Source organism: Ranitomeya imitator, chromosome 6 (genome assembly GCF_032444005.1).
Source record: "Ranitomeya imitator isolate aRanImi1 chromosome 6, aRanImi1.pri, whole genome shotgun sequence".
In the NCBI taxonomy this organism is placed as follows: Eukaryota; Metazoa; Chordata; class Amphibia; order Anura; family Dendrobatidae; genus Ranitomeya; species Ranitomeya imitator.
In genome coordinates this window covers 124,489,460-124,504,537 of record NC_091287.1, presented here as the reverse complement: position 1 = coordinate 124,504,537, position 15,078 = coordinate 124,489,460, and the positions used below count along the sequence as shown (strand labels likewise).

Genomic DNA, 15,078 nt, shown 5'->3' with positions numbered 1-15,078 from the left:
AAAAACCCAAAAATTTTTTGAACTATGGCAGCCACTTATACCCATCCTTCCAACGCATATACAACAGAGGCTCAAACAATGCTTCTGTACAACTACATGGTTTCTGGAACAGGCGGTAGCGGGCCGAACACCCTTGTGAGCGGAGTTGTCTCCTAAATAACACATTGGGCGAAGTGCGGAGCCGTGTGTCCCACCACAACCCCCCCCCCCCCTTCCCTCCCTTCGACTTTCCCTAGTCTGTTTGTTGACCCCTCCCCCCTCTTTTTTGTTCTTCATTTTTTCTCTAGCTATAACTTCCCCTCTCTCATCATTTGGGGTTATCTAGTTACAGAGTGGTAGTCCACTCGTATTGTATTTCCATGTTGAATTCTATGTTTTTAGCCTTATGTTTATCTTGATTGAGAGGTACTTTGCCTTAATTTGCAAATTGGAACGCTAAAATAGTTACCGTCTTTAATAATGGGCTTCTGTAATACCGGAAAGAGGGAGGTAATTCCTTGTACCTATGTTTGCATGTTAATATACTAATGTTGAAAATGTTTAATTGAAAATGTTTAATAAAAACAGTTTGGAAAAAAAAGAAATATGGGCTGGTGACAGAACCACAGAATTAGCCCAAGCTATTTGCATTATGAAATGAGGCCTGGTGCCTGCCTCACAGTATTAGCGCAAATGATTTTCATTAGAAAATGTGGCCTTCTGATTTCTAACTGTAACACAGTTTTATCCCAAACGATTTGGAGTAGCTTATTGTGCCTGCTGGCTGCACCCCAATATTAGGCCTAATGATTTTTAAGTGGAAATCTGGCCTTCTGATTTCTCACTGCAATACAGTTTTTGCCCAAATGATTTTGATTAGCAAATGGTACCTCCTGCAACTGCAGCACAGTTCTAGCACAATCTAGTTAGATGCTGGAAGATCGATTTCACACAGGACAAGATCCTAGTAGGAGTGACCTCCGCTGTGACATTGAGAAAATGGTGATAGCAAAACAAGATGTCCGCTATTTATATGGATAGGGACATGTGACTTTGGCAGCCAATCACTGAAGTCATTGTGTCATGTCGTTGTGGATGGTTTCTGCGCCCTGATTGGCTGCCGGAATATACACTCATTAAGTTATTAAAGAAGAAAAAAAAATTACACTCTGCAACTCCTCTGATCTCCCCACACCTCCTAGCCAAAGTAATAACAAAATCATTCGTGGAAACGCCATGATTTACCAAACTGACCGAATTTTGCTGACTTTGTGTAAAAATGCTCCTGAAAACTAACACTATCCGAATGTGCCACGTTCATGCCAAATTTGAGATTGGCGAACATTTTCTGAACAAGTTTGCTCAACTCTAGTTACGACCACTAGCAACTAGCTAACTGTCACTATATCAGTGGTCGTAACCATGGATACCGAAGGTCCTGCAATGCCTGCCCATGAGGAAAGAGACAGCGAATTAGAAAAACTATACTACATTTCTAATTAAAGGTATTTGGTAATATGATGATTACACCTGCTATTTATTGAGTTAGGATCTTGGAGATGAGAATACCCCTTTTAAGGCTCTGGGGTCACAGTGCAAAACCTGTAAGTAAAGGTCCATTTAAACAGAACAACCAGACTGGCAGCAAGTGAATAAATGAGCCACAGTACAGTATGAAAAGCCCACTCAGTCCAATATTGACGGCTCATCCTAAGAATAGGTCATCAGTGTTTAAAGGGAATTAAATCAAAATGTATCACCCTTCTACAAGATGGAATGTAACTATGTGATCATCCAAACAACGAGACCTCAGTACATCACTGCCACAATGAGAAGTTGAATTAAGTAGTGGTTACAGGAAACCTCCAGGTATTTAGTATTGGTTTCCTAATCTTTAGGATTTGTCTTCAATATCTGATCAGTCGTGGTCCAGCACCCCCACCTGTCATCTGTTAGCAATTCTGATTATTTCTGAATGTAAACATTGAGCAAAGCTGCACTGCACAGCCCCGTTCAGTGTGTAGCAGCTGCTGCCGGATGCTGCAGATCAGCTTCTAGTCAAAGGTTTAGTAGCTACTCTGCAGTACTTGGCAGCGGTGGCTACAAAAAGCTGCTGACAACCGGCTGCCTCCAGGCAGCTGATCAGTCTGTGTGCCATTTATCAGGCTGATATTGGTCACCTATCCTTAGGCTATGCCATTGATATTGTCTGCATCACTCAGGAGTTTCTGTCAGCCCCATATATGTGACCACATAACTGACAATCTGTTCACACCACTTTTTGAGGGGAGCGAGGCCTCGGAGACCATGAATGGTCACACATTTACCACCTCTCCTGAATGTAAATAATACATGTTGTTAGTAGAAAAATCTCTAAATCACAGAAAACCTTTTACACTGCAGGACAATTGTTTTACTAAATGTATTCTAACCTGCAATACCGTGCCGGGTACCGCTCTGTGCATCGTATTACAAGCCAAATGCACACACTGCTGTGACATGGGTATTTGTCTATGGCCAATTTTTTTCTGCCCATCATACAAAGCAAATGTTATCTAATAGTTCTACTCAAATGGGTGTATTAAAAAAAAAAATGAACATATTTAAAAAAAAAAAAAGTACCATAATTTACTTTCACATGATTTGCAGATAGAAATACCTGTGTAAGTTTGTATGGATGCATCCATATTTCCATCTCTGATACTGATATGATATGCTTCATGATCTGGATGTAATGGGTGAAACCAGCCTAAAGGCTTGTACACACGTGTAGTGTTTCTAGTGATCAAGCCTTTATATACACCACCCTAAAGAGCATCGGGACTTATGAGTCCTGCTTAATCCATATAGCACCATCAGAACATGTATGACCTATGGACTAACACTGCCCGTGTATTGGAACGCTGTCATCTCAATTTTTTTTTACATTGACTTTAAAACCCACCATGGTGTACTTGTTTTACAGGTTTTATTGCTTTCGTAGATGTGTATTTTTAGTCAATGAGAGTATATATAGAATTTCCCAACAAAAGAAGGTATTGCTTATCTGTTATTCTAGCTGCACTAACCTTCTTTACAGAAAGCTATGCTATCAGACCTATGAGAGTAAGATGAATGAGATATCTACAGACTGTGGGCATAAATATGTAGAGACTGGAAAATGTTGGCATCTTGTGTCCAGGGAATTCTGCTAAAAGATCACTGCTCTGGAAAGCTATAAATGTTGAAACAATAAGGAAAAAACCCTAATCGTGTGCCCCAGAATCCAAATGCTCATATGGCCAATTCATCCAGATGCAGCTTTAAATCTTAATGCCTAACTGCACTTATAGAAAACCATTGACATTTCATAGAGACATGTCAGGCCTTGATCGGTGGGGGTCTCGGCATTTGCTCTCAGCCGAGCTGCTGTCTGAGTATGCAGACTTTACTCCTCGGACTTTGTATTGAGCCTGTCTTTAGTCTGATAGGAGACCAGCTCTTGTCTCTGCTTCTGCACCTTCCTTTTAGCAATCATGTATCCCAGAAATGCGAAATTCTGGTGATTAGCGCGGAGTCCCAATGGTCAGATCTTCAGTGTCAAACGAGTTGTCCAACTCCCACCAATAACTTTCAAATGCCAGGGATAATTTAAAAATAATGTGCAGTCATGGGTCCTAAGTCCTGCCACTTCATCGCTGATGGTCTCCATCGGGACAGGAAGAAATGACATCTTGTTCTTTGGTCAACTTGCCACTGAGTCCTGGCTGCAGCGATCATGTGACTGGAACAGGACATCACCCAAGGGACATTTGAGGGTGTCCTGTTCTAGTGACCTTACCACTGTGGCCAGTGACATACATCAATGACCAGATGACCAACGAATGAGACGTCCTCGCTTTATGTCCCAATATGGACCACTGGAGCAACTGAACCAGTGCGTATACCTCGTTTTATTGTTTATTGGATTTTTTTCTTTTCAATTTAAGCAATTACCTCCACAATGATGATTTTTTTTTTCTTCTGATCCCCATTTGCTCCAAAGTTATGCCCCCTAGTAATAAAGGTACAAATTTTCCCGTCAACCAACTGATCATGTACCACAGAACTTCTCCGAGGGGGTTAGCTTTTTCTCCTCTGATGCCAGCCAATCTAAACATGGCCACAATCGCTGAGAAGCTTTGGTATAGCCCCAATTGCTTGAAGAGCAAATTTGTGCCTTTAGTATAACTTTGGTACAGAAGAGAGCAGAAGAAAAAGAAAACCTGATCCAAAAATAATGGAGCAGTTTAAATTAGAAATTAATCCAGTGGATCCTCCTTTTTCAAACCATCCCTGCAATTTAGATTTTTCTTGGAGAATTTGGACAACCCCCTTAAAGGCATATGTGAAGGGTAGGCTAATGATATTAAAGTCCTAGAGAACGTTTTCAGCTTTCAAATATGAGACACGTTCTGGTCGTTTGACATAAGTAACAAACTATACTACTGTCTTTTAAGATATTCTCCAAAACTTTGCCATTGTGGCCAGTAATGGAGTCATACAGACATGCAGTAGTGGAAAACACATAGGACGTGTAAGGCACAAGCAAGAGCTAATTGTCTTTGCTGAACACGACACAAAACTTTTAAAGAAAAATCAATATATATTATCGACACTACTCATATGATATTATTCTAATTTAGTGGTAAGATATTTATTGGTAATTTATGTATTTTGTTTACTGTATTACAGTTCAAGCCCAGAATATTGATCCTTTAAAATCAAAGCAGCATTTGGATTTAGAACGGGCACACTTTCTTGTCACCCAGGCATTTGACGAAGATGACAAGGGGAATGCAGATGAGGCGATCGAGTTGTACACTGAGGCGGTGGAGCTTTGCCTGTCAACAGTGAGTGCAAACACCCGACCGACAAAATCATTAAAGGGAATCTGTCACCCCAAGGTTGGCCTATAAGCTAAAGCCACCGACATCAGGGGCTTATCTACAGCATTCTGTAATGCTGTAGATAAGCCCCCGATGTCACCTGAAAGATAAGAAAAACAAGTTAGATTATACTCACCCAGGGGCGGTCCCGGTTCGGTCCGGTCCGATCCGATGGGCATCGCAGTCCGGGTCCAGCGCCTCCCATCTTCATACGATGACGTCCTCTTCTATTCTTCCTGCCATGGCTCCTGCACAGGCGTTCTTTGCCCTGTTGAGGGCAGAGCAAAGTACTGCAGTGCGCAAGCGCCGGGAAAGGTCAGAGAGGCCCAGCGCCTGCGCACTGCAGTACTTTGCTCTGCCCTCAACAGGGCAGACAAAGTGTGCCTTCGCAGGAGCCGCGGCAGGAAGAATAGAAGGGGACATCATCGTATGAAGATGGGAGGCACTGGACCGGGACCGCCCCTGGGTGAGTATAATCTAACCTGTTTTTCTTAACTTTCAGGTGACATCGGGGGGGGGGGGGGGGGGGGCTTATCGCTTTTTCTGTTTGCTGTCATTCTCCTGCAATTAGAGACTTTATCTTTTGTAGTATACAGCTGGTTTCCATGGAGCCGAGCCTCTAATGGCTGACCAAGAGTGCACAGTAGTTATTCTCCAGGTGAGGGATTAATACAACAGTTAGCTGTTCACCTCCCTTGCCCACTCTACTCTTCCTCTCATTTTCTGAAGAGATACAGTTATACATCACCAGCCCACCAGCTTCCCCAGGATGTCTCCTAATCACAGCTGTCTGGACTTGTGTGCCTGTTCAAATGCCCTGTTATCTTTATGTGTAAATGCAGAGATAACAGCGTAGACTCAGAATAAACTACTGAAAGCTGAATGTGTTACGGTAGAAACTGTGCCGAGCTTTACAGTTCTACTATTCACTAAAGGTACCGTCACATTTAGCAACGCTGCAGCGATCTAGACAACGATCCCGATCGCTGCAGCGTCGCTGTGTGGTCGCTGGAGAGCTGTCACACACATAGCTCTCCAGCGACCAACGATGCGAAGTCCCCTGGTAACCAGGGTAAACATCGGGTTACTAAGCGCAGGGCCGCGCTTAGTAACCCGATGTTTACCCTGGTTACCAGCGTAAACGTAAAAAAAAACAAACACTACATACTTACATTCCGGTGTCTGTCCCCCGGCGCTGTGCTTCTCTGCACTGACTGTGAGCGCCATCCGGAAAGCACAGCGGTGACGTCACCGCTGTGCTCTGCTTTCCGGCCGGCGCTTACACAGTGCAGAGAAGCACAGCGCCGGGGGACAGACACCGGAATGTAAGTATGTAGTGTTTGTTTTTTTTTACGTTTACGCTGGTAACCAGGGTAAACATCGGGTTACTAAGCGCGGCCCTGCGCTTAGTAACCCGATGTTTACCCTGGTTACCAGTGAAGACATCGCTGAATCGGCGTCACACACGCCGATTCAGCGATGTCTGCGGGAGTCCAGCGACGAAATAAAGTTCTGGACTTTCTGCTCCGACCAACGATGGCACAGCAGGATCCTGATCGCTGCTGCCTGTCAAACTCAACGATATTGCTAGCCAGGACGCTGCAACGTCACGGATTGCTAGCGATATCGTTCAATGTGAAGGTACCTTAAAGCTGTCCCTCGAGGAGAGCCTGCCGTGCCAGAAACCCAGAAGTAAAGAGCTTGCATTGCTCTGAACTGCTCAAGAGACAACTTGAAAATACTATTCAAGTGGAATGTGCCTCTTAATAAATGTAGTGTATCTTAGTACTGCATGTCCCTCATCAAGACTGATGTTTGCAGTGCCAGTTTTAATTAATCGGGGCCATAATCCTAGATGTGCTTGTTGACAGGTCTTATGTTGAATTCATTACTGCAGTTGGTATTTTTCATAGCATACTTGTGGCCTCTCACCGGTTGGATCCGACACGTCCTACATTTACTGAATTTCCAAAGAAAATGAGTAATGTAATTACATTGGAAAAGGGAGTGCATCAAAAGTGAATTGCACTACACAAAGGAGCCTGGGGACCGTGGTGTAAGGATCCCTGCTTTATCCTCTGATAATGACCTTGGCTTCCCTCCTCCTGAATGATTCCTATGTCCTAGCTATTTCTCTATGTACCTGGCATTCTTCATGTAAAGGCCTTCTTCAGAAGTCCATGTTGCATGTACATGTTCTATCCGTGTTTTTCTCGGATACAACATGCACCCATTTTAGTCTGTTGTGCTGTTCATATATCCATGTTTTTTTTCATGGACCGTGTGTGTGCACAAAACTCACGGAAACATGTCCGTTTTTTTTCTGGCAGCACAGATGGAAAGTGGCGATACGAGTCTATGGGTCCATGAAAAACACGTGCAGGACACGTGTGCTGTCTGTGTGCTGTCCATGATTAACATTGCAAAGTGTAGGAAAAGCTTTGTAATTTATTTATTCATCGAAAAAACTGATTCAGGTCCCATTTTTATTTGCATACGTGAAAAACACGGACGTCTGAATAAGGCTTTAATATGTCAGTATGATGGCAGTGTTTACAACCACTATTCCTGACTGGTGGAAATTAGAGGGGTTGTTGGGTGGGCTCTGTCCTGCAGTGCAGTTTATATCCTTGTTCTTTAGGTGACATAAGGTACCGTTACACTAAACGATTTACCAACGATCACGACCAGCGATACGACCTGGCCGTGATCGTTGGTAAGTCGTTGTGTGGTTGCTGGAGAGCTGTTACACAGACAGCTCTCCAGCGACCAACGATACCGAAGTCCCCGAATAACCAGGGTAAACATCGGGTTACTAAGCGCAGGGCCGCGCTTAGTAACCCGATGTTTACCCTGGTTAACATTGTAAATGTAAAAAAAAAAAAAAAACAGTACATACTCACATTCTGATGCCTGTCACGTCCCCCGGCGTCAGCTTCCCGCACTCACTGTGTCAGCGCCAGCCGTAAAGCAGAGCACAGCGGTGACGTCATCGCTGTGTTTTATGGCCGGCGCTCACAGTCAGTGCGGGAAGCTGACGCCGGGGGACGTGACAGACCTCAGAATGTGAGTATGTACTGTTTTTGGTTTTTTTTTACTTTTACAATGGTAACCAGGGTAAATATCAGGTTACTAAGCGCGGTCCTGCGCTAAGTAACCCGATGTTTACCCTGGTTACCAGTGAACACATCGCTGGATCGGCGTCACACACGCCGATTCAGCGATGTCTGCGGTTGATCAGCGACCAAAAAAAAGGTCCTTATCATTCTCGGCGACCAACGATCTCCCAGCAGGGGCCTGATCGTTGGTCGCTGTCACACATAACGATTTCGTTAACGATATCTTGCTACGTCACAAAAAGCAACGATATCGTTAAAGAAATCGTTATGTGTGATGGTACCTTTACATGTTATATGATGAGTTCTTTTTATCCTTCTGTTTGGTTGATTGATGCAGCTATTTTCTTGTACTTTGAATATGGAAATTCAGTTCTATTTGAATCTCAATTAACCCCTCTGTGACCTTAGACGTACTATCCCGTCGAGGTGCCCTGGGCTTATCTGACCCTGGACGGGATAGTACGTCATAGCCGATCGGCCGCGCTCACGGGGGGAGCGCGGCCGATCGCGGCCGGGTGTCAGCTGCTTATCGCAGCTGACATCCGGCACTATGTGCCAGGAGCGGTCACGGACCGCCCCCGGCACATTAACCCCTGGCACACCGCGATCAAAGATGATCGCGATGTGCCGGCGGTGCAGGGAAGCACCGCGCAGGGAGGGGGCTCCCTGCGGGCTTCCCTGAGCCCCCCGCAGCAACGCGATGTGATCGCGTTGCTGCGAGGGTCTCCTCACCTCCCTCCCTGCTCGAGCCCCGGATCCAAGATGGCCGCGGATCCGGGTCCTGCAGGGAGGGAGGTGGCTTCACAGAGCCTGCTCAGAGCAGGCACTGTGAAGGCTGCAGCGCTGCATGTCAGATCAGTGATCTGACAGAGTGCTGTGCAAACTGTCAGATCACTGATCTGTGATGTCCCCCCCTGGGACAAAGTAAAAAAGTTAAAAAAAAATTTTCCAAATGTGTAAAAAAAATAAAAAAAAATATTCCAAAATAATGAAAAAAAAAAAAAAATATTATTCCCATAAATACATTTCTTCATCTAAATAAAAAAAAAAAACCAATAAAAGTACACATATTTAGTATCGCCGCGTCCGTAACGACCCGACCTATAAAACTGTCCCACTAGTTAACCCCTTCAGTAAACACCGTAAGAAAAAAAAAAAAAAACGAGGCAAAAAACAACGCTTTATTATCATACCGCCGAACAAAAAGTGGAATAACACGCGATCAAAAGGACAGATATAAATAACCATGGTACCGCTGAAAGCGTCATATTGTCCCGCAAAAAAAGAGCCGCCATACAGCATCATCAGCAAAAAAATAAAAAAGTTATAGTCCTGAGAATAAAGCGATGCAAAAATAATTATTTTTTCTGTAAAATAGTTTTTATCGTATAAAAGCACCAAACCATAAAAAAATGATATAAATGAGGTATCGCTGTAATCGTACTGACCCGAAGAATAAAACTGATTTATCAATTTTACCAAACGCGGAACGGTATAAACGCCTCCCCCAATAGAAATTCATGAATAGCTGGCTTTTGGTCATTCTTCCTCACAAAAATCGGAATAAAAAGCGATAAAAAAATGTCACGTGCCCAAAAATGTTTTCAATAAAAACGTCAACTCGTCCCGCAAAAAACAAGACCTCACATGACTCTGTGGACCAAAATATGGAAAAATTATAGCTCTCAAAATGTGGTATTGCAAAAAATATTTTTTGCAATAAAAAGGGTCTTTCAGTGTGTGACGGCTGCCAATCATAAAAATCCGCTAAAAAACTCGCTATAAAAGTAAATCAAACCCCCCTTCATCACCCCCTTAGTTAGGGAAAAATAAAAAAAAATGTATTTATTTCCATTTTCCCATTAGGGCTAGGGTTAGGGCTAGGATTAGGGTTAGGGCTAGGGTTAGGGCTAGGGTTAGGGCTAGGGTTAGGGCTAGGGTTAGGGTTAGGGCTAGGGTTAGGGCTAGGGTTAGGGTTAGGGCTAGGGTTAGGGCTAGGGTTAGGGCTAGGGTTAGGGTTAGGGCTAGGGTTAGGGCTAAGGTTAGGGTTAGGGTTAGGGTTAGGGCTAGGGCTAGGGTTAGGGTTGGGGCTACAGTTAGGGTTGGGGCTAAAGTTAGGGTTAGGGTTTAGATTACATTTACAGTTGGGAATAGGGTTGGGAATAGGGTTAGGGGTGTGTCAGGGTTAGAGGTGTGGTTAGGGTTACCGTTGGAATTAGGGTTAGGGGTGTGTTTAGATTAGGGTTTCAGTTATAATTGGGGGGTTTCCACTGTTTCGGCACATCAGGGGCTCTCCAAACACGACATGGCGTCCAATCTCAATTCCAGCCAATTCTGCGTTGAAAAAGTAAAACAGTGCTCCTTCCCTTCCGAGCTCTCCTGTGTGCCCAAACAGGGGTTTACCCCAACATATGGGGTATCAGCGTACTCAGGACAAATTGGACAACAACTTTTGTGGACCAATTTCTCCTGTTACCCTTGGGAAAATACAAAACTTGGGGCTAAAAAATAATTTTTGTGGGAAAACAAAAAGATTTTTTATTTTCACGGCTCTGCGTTATAAACTGTAGTGAAACACTTGGGGGTTCAAAGTTCTCACAACACATCTAGATAAGTTCATTGAGGGGTCTAGTTTCCAATATGGGGTCACTTGTGGGGGGTTTCTACTGTTTAGGTACATTAGGGGCTCTGCAAACGCAATGTGACGCCTGCAGACCAATCCATCTAAGTCTGCATTCCAAATGATGCTCCTTCCCTTCCGAGCCCTCCCATGCGCCCAAACGGTGGTTCCCCCCCACATATCGGGTATCAGCGTACTCAGGACAAATTGGACAACAACATTTAGGGTCCAATTTCTCCTGCTAACCTTGGAAAAATACAAAACTGGGGGCTAAAATATAATTTTTGTGGAAAAAAAAATATTTTTTATTTGCATGGCTCTGCGTTATAAACTGTAGTGAAATACTTGGGGGTTCAAAGCTCTCACAACACATCAAGATGAGTTCCTTAGGGGGTCTACTTTCCAAAATGGTGTCACTTGTGGGGGGTTTCTACTGTTTAGGTACATTAGGGGCTCTGCAAACGCAATGTGACGCCTGCAGACCATTCCATCTAAGTCTGCATTCCAAATGGCGCTCCTTCCCTTCCGAACCCTCCCATGCGCCCAAACGGTGGTTCCCCCCCACATATGGGGTATCAGCGTACTCAGGACAAATTGGACAACAACTTTTGGGGTCCAATTTCTCCTGTTACCCTAGGGAAAATACAAAACTGGGGGCTAAAAAATAATTTTTGTGGGAAAAAAATTTTGTTTTATTTTTATGGCTCTGCATTATAAACTTCTGTGAAGCCCTTGGTGGGTCAAAGTGCTCACCACACATCCAGATAAGTTCCTTAGGGGGTCTACTTTCCAAAATGGTGTCACTTGTGGGGGGTTTCAATGTTTAGGCACATCAGTGGCTCTCCAAACGCAACATGGCATCCCATCTCAATTCCTGTCAATTTTGCATTGAAAAGTCAAACGGCGCTCCTTCCCTTCCGAGCTCTCCCATGCGCCCAAACAGTGGTTTATTGCCACATATGGGGTATCAGCGTACTCGGGACAAATTGGACAACAACTTTTGAGGTCCAATTTCTTCTCTTACCCTTGGAAAAATAAAAAATTGGGGGCAAAAATATAATTTTTGTGAACAAATATGATTTTTTATTTTTACGGTTCTGCATTATAAACTTCTGTGAAGCACTTGGTGGGTCAAAGTGCTCACCACACATCCAGATAAGTTCCTTAGGGGGTCTACTTTCCAAAATGGTGTCACTTGTGGGGGGTTTCAATGTTTAGGCACATCAGTGGCTCTCCAAACGCAACATGGCGTCCCATCTCAATTCCTGTCAATTTTGCATTGAAAAGTCAAATAGCGCTCCTTCCCTTCCGAGCTCTCCCATGCGCCCAAACAGTGGTTTACTGCCACATATGGGGTATCAGCGTACTCAGGACAAATTGGACAACAACTTTTTGGGTCCAATTTCTCCTGTTACCCTTGGTAAAATAAAACAAATTGGAGCTGAAGTAAATTTTTTGTGTAAAAAAGTTAAATGTTCATTTTTATTTAAACATTCCAAAAATTCCTATTAAACACCTGAAGGGTTAATAAACTTCTTGAATGTGGTTTTGAGCACCTTGAGGGGTGCAGTTTTTAGAATGGTGTCACACTTGGGCATTTTCTATCATATAGACCCCTCAAAATGACTTCAAATGAGACGTGGTCCCTAAAAAAAAATGGTGTTGTAAAAATGAGAAATTGCTGGTCAACTTTTAACCCTTATAACTCCCTAACAAAAAAAAAAATTGGTTCCAAAATTATGCTGATGTAAAGGAGACATGTGGGAAATGTTACTTATTAAGTATTTTGTGTGACATATCTCTGTGATTTAATTGCATAAAAATTCAAAGTTTGAAAATTGCGAAATTTTCAAAATTTTCGCCAAATTTCCGTTTTTTTCACAAATAAACGCAGGTACTATCAAAGAAATTTTACCACTATCATGAAGTACAATATGTCACGAGAAAACAATGTCAGAATCACCAGGATCCGTTGAAGCGTTTCGGAGTTATAACCTCATAAAGGGACAGTGGTCAGAATTGTAAAAATTGGCCTGGTCATTAACGTGCAAACCACCCTTGGGGGTAAAGGGGTTAAAAAAAATCTGATATAAATTTTTTTTTATATGTAAATAAAAATGATTAATTATTTTTTCTAAGAATTTACTCTTTTTTTCCTATTCAGTCCAATGAAACTACAGATCAAAACCTGCAAACAAAACTGAAGCAGCTGGCTCGACAAGCTTTGGACAGGTGATTTCCGCTTTGTTTCAGCACAGTACATCCTGATGTGTCAGCGGCCTCTCCTTGTCTGTGGCACATTCCTGTGCTAGCCCATCACATTTTCCCAGGAAATAAAGCTTCCATTCTCTTCCTGAATACTTGTACAATTACAATTTGCTGCCAAAGAAAAATCTCAAGAGGGTAGAAATATTTGTGCTGTTTGCAACCCTTATATAGATTATTAATGCTGTATTATGACGTAGATCACGAAGTCTGCTATACACAAGAGGAAGGGCATCCTTAACTCCTTAAAGGGATAATGCTGTTAATCTGCAGATATGGGGTTAATTATTTCCCAGCAGTGGGGCGCTCTGTGCAGGCACCGCACGGTGTCAGAGCGCTATTAACCTGCAGATTAACCCCACATCTGCAGATTAATAGCATTATTTTACATGACCGGTTCCATTTAATGACCTGTGACAAATATTTTTATTATAAGTCACATACCGTATATACTCGAGTATAAGCCGACCCGAGTATAAGCCGACCCCCCTAATTTTGCCACAAAAAACTGGGAAAACTTATTGACTCGAGTATAAGCCTAGGGTGGAAAATGCAGCAGCTACCGGTGAATTTCAAAAATAAAAATAGATGCTCCATACCGTTCATTATGGCCCCATAGCTGGGCCATATAGTGCTCTGCACCGTTCATTATTGCCCCATAGATGTACCATAGAAAGGTGTGCCATATAGTGCTCTGCACCGTTCATTATTGCTCCATAGCTGTGCCATATAGTGCTCTGCACAGTTCATTATTGCCCCATAGCTGTGCCATATTGTGCTCTGCACCGTTCATTATTGCCCCATAGCTGTGCCATATAGTGCTCTGCACCGTTCATTATTGCCCCATAGCTGTGCCATATAGTGCTCTGCACCGTTCATTCTTGCCCCATAGCTGTGCCATATAGTGCTCTGCACCGTTCATTCTTGCCCCATAGCTGTGCCATATAGTGCTCTGCACCGTTCATTCTTGCCCCATAGCTGTGCCATATAGTGCTCTGCACCGTTCATTTTTGCCCCATAGTTGTGCCATATATTGCTCTGCACCGTTCATTCTTGCCCCATAGCTGTGCCATATAGTGCTCTGCACAGTTCATTCTTGCCCCATAGCTGTGCCATATAGTGCTCTGCACAGTTCATTCTTGCCCCATAGCTGTGCCATATAGTGCTCTGCACCGTTCATTCTTGCCCCATAGCTGTGCCATATAGTGCTCTGCACCGTTCATTCTTGCCCCATAGCTGTGCCATATAGTGCTCTGCACCGTTCATTCTTGCCCCATAGCTATGCCATATAGTGCTCTGCACCGTTCATTATTGCCCCATACCTGCCATATAGTGCTCTGCACCGTTCATTATTGCCCCATAGCTGTGCCATATAGTGCTCTGCACCATTCATTATTGCCCCATAGCTGTGCCATATAGTGCTCTGCACCGTTCATTTTTGCCCCATAGCTGTGCCATATATGCTCTGCACCGTTCATTATTGCCCCATAGCTGTGCCATATAGTGCTCTGCACCGTTCATTATTGCCCCATAGCTGTGCCATATAGTGCTCTGCACCGTTCATTATTGCCCCATAGCTGTGCCATATAGTGCTCTGCACCGTTCATTATTGCCCCATAGCTGTGCCATATAGTGCTCTGCACCATTCGTTATTGCCCCATAGCTGTGCCATATAGTGCTCTGCACCGTTCATTATTGCCCCATAGCTGTGCCATATAGTGCTCTGCACCGTTCATTATTGCCCCATAGCTGTGCCATATAGTGCTCTGCACCGTTCATTCTTGCCCCATAGCTGTGCCATATAGTGCTCTGCACCGTTCATTCTTGCCCCATAGCTGTGCCATATAGTGCTCTGCACCGTTCATTCTTGCCCCAAAGCTGTGCCATATAGTGCTCTGCACCGTTCATTATTGCCCCATAGATGCTCCGTATAAAACTGTGCCATTGCTGCTGCTGCAATAATAAAAAAAAAAATGCCATACTCGCCTCTCTTGCTTGCAGCTCCCGGCGTCTCGTCCCGGTGTCTCTCTGCACTGACTGATCAGGCAGAGGGCGCCGCGCACACTATATGCGTCATCGCGCCCTCTGACCTGCACAGTCAGTGCAAGAGGACGCGAAGACAGAGCTGCGCCCGGCGGGTGGAACGCGGACAGGTGAATATAAAATACTCACCTAGTCCCGGCGCTCC

General features: G+C 43.9%; 1 protein-coding gene across 2 annotated transcripts in view; it reads left to right on the top strand.

Annotated features, from left to right (window-relative positions):
• CAPN7 (calpain 7) overlaps positions 1-15,078 on the top strand; it is an 82,048-nt gene that overhangs the window by 19,930 nt on the left and 47,040 nt on the right. For both annotated transcript variants that reach the window (XM_069730056.1, XM_069730057.1), the window contains exons 3-4: positions 4,693-4,850; positions 12,790-12,857. In XM_069730056.1, coding sequence (XP_069586157.1) covers positions 4,693-4,850; positions 12,790-12,857 — 226 coding nt within the window. The remainder of the gene's footprint in view (positions 1-4,692; positions 4,851-12,789; positions 12,858-15,078) is intronic.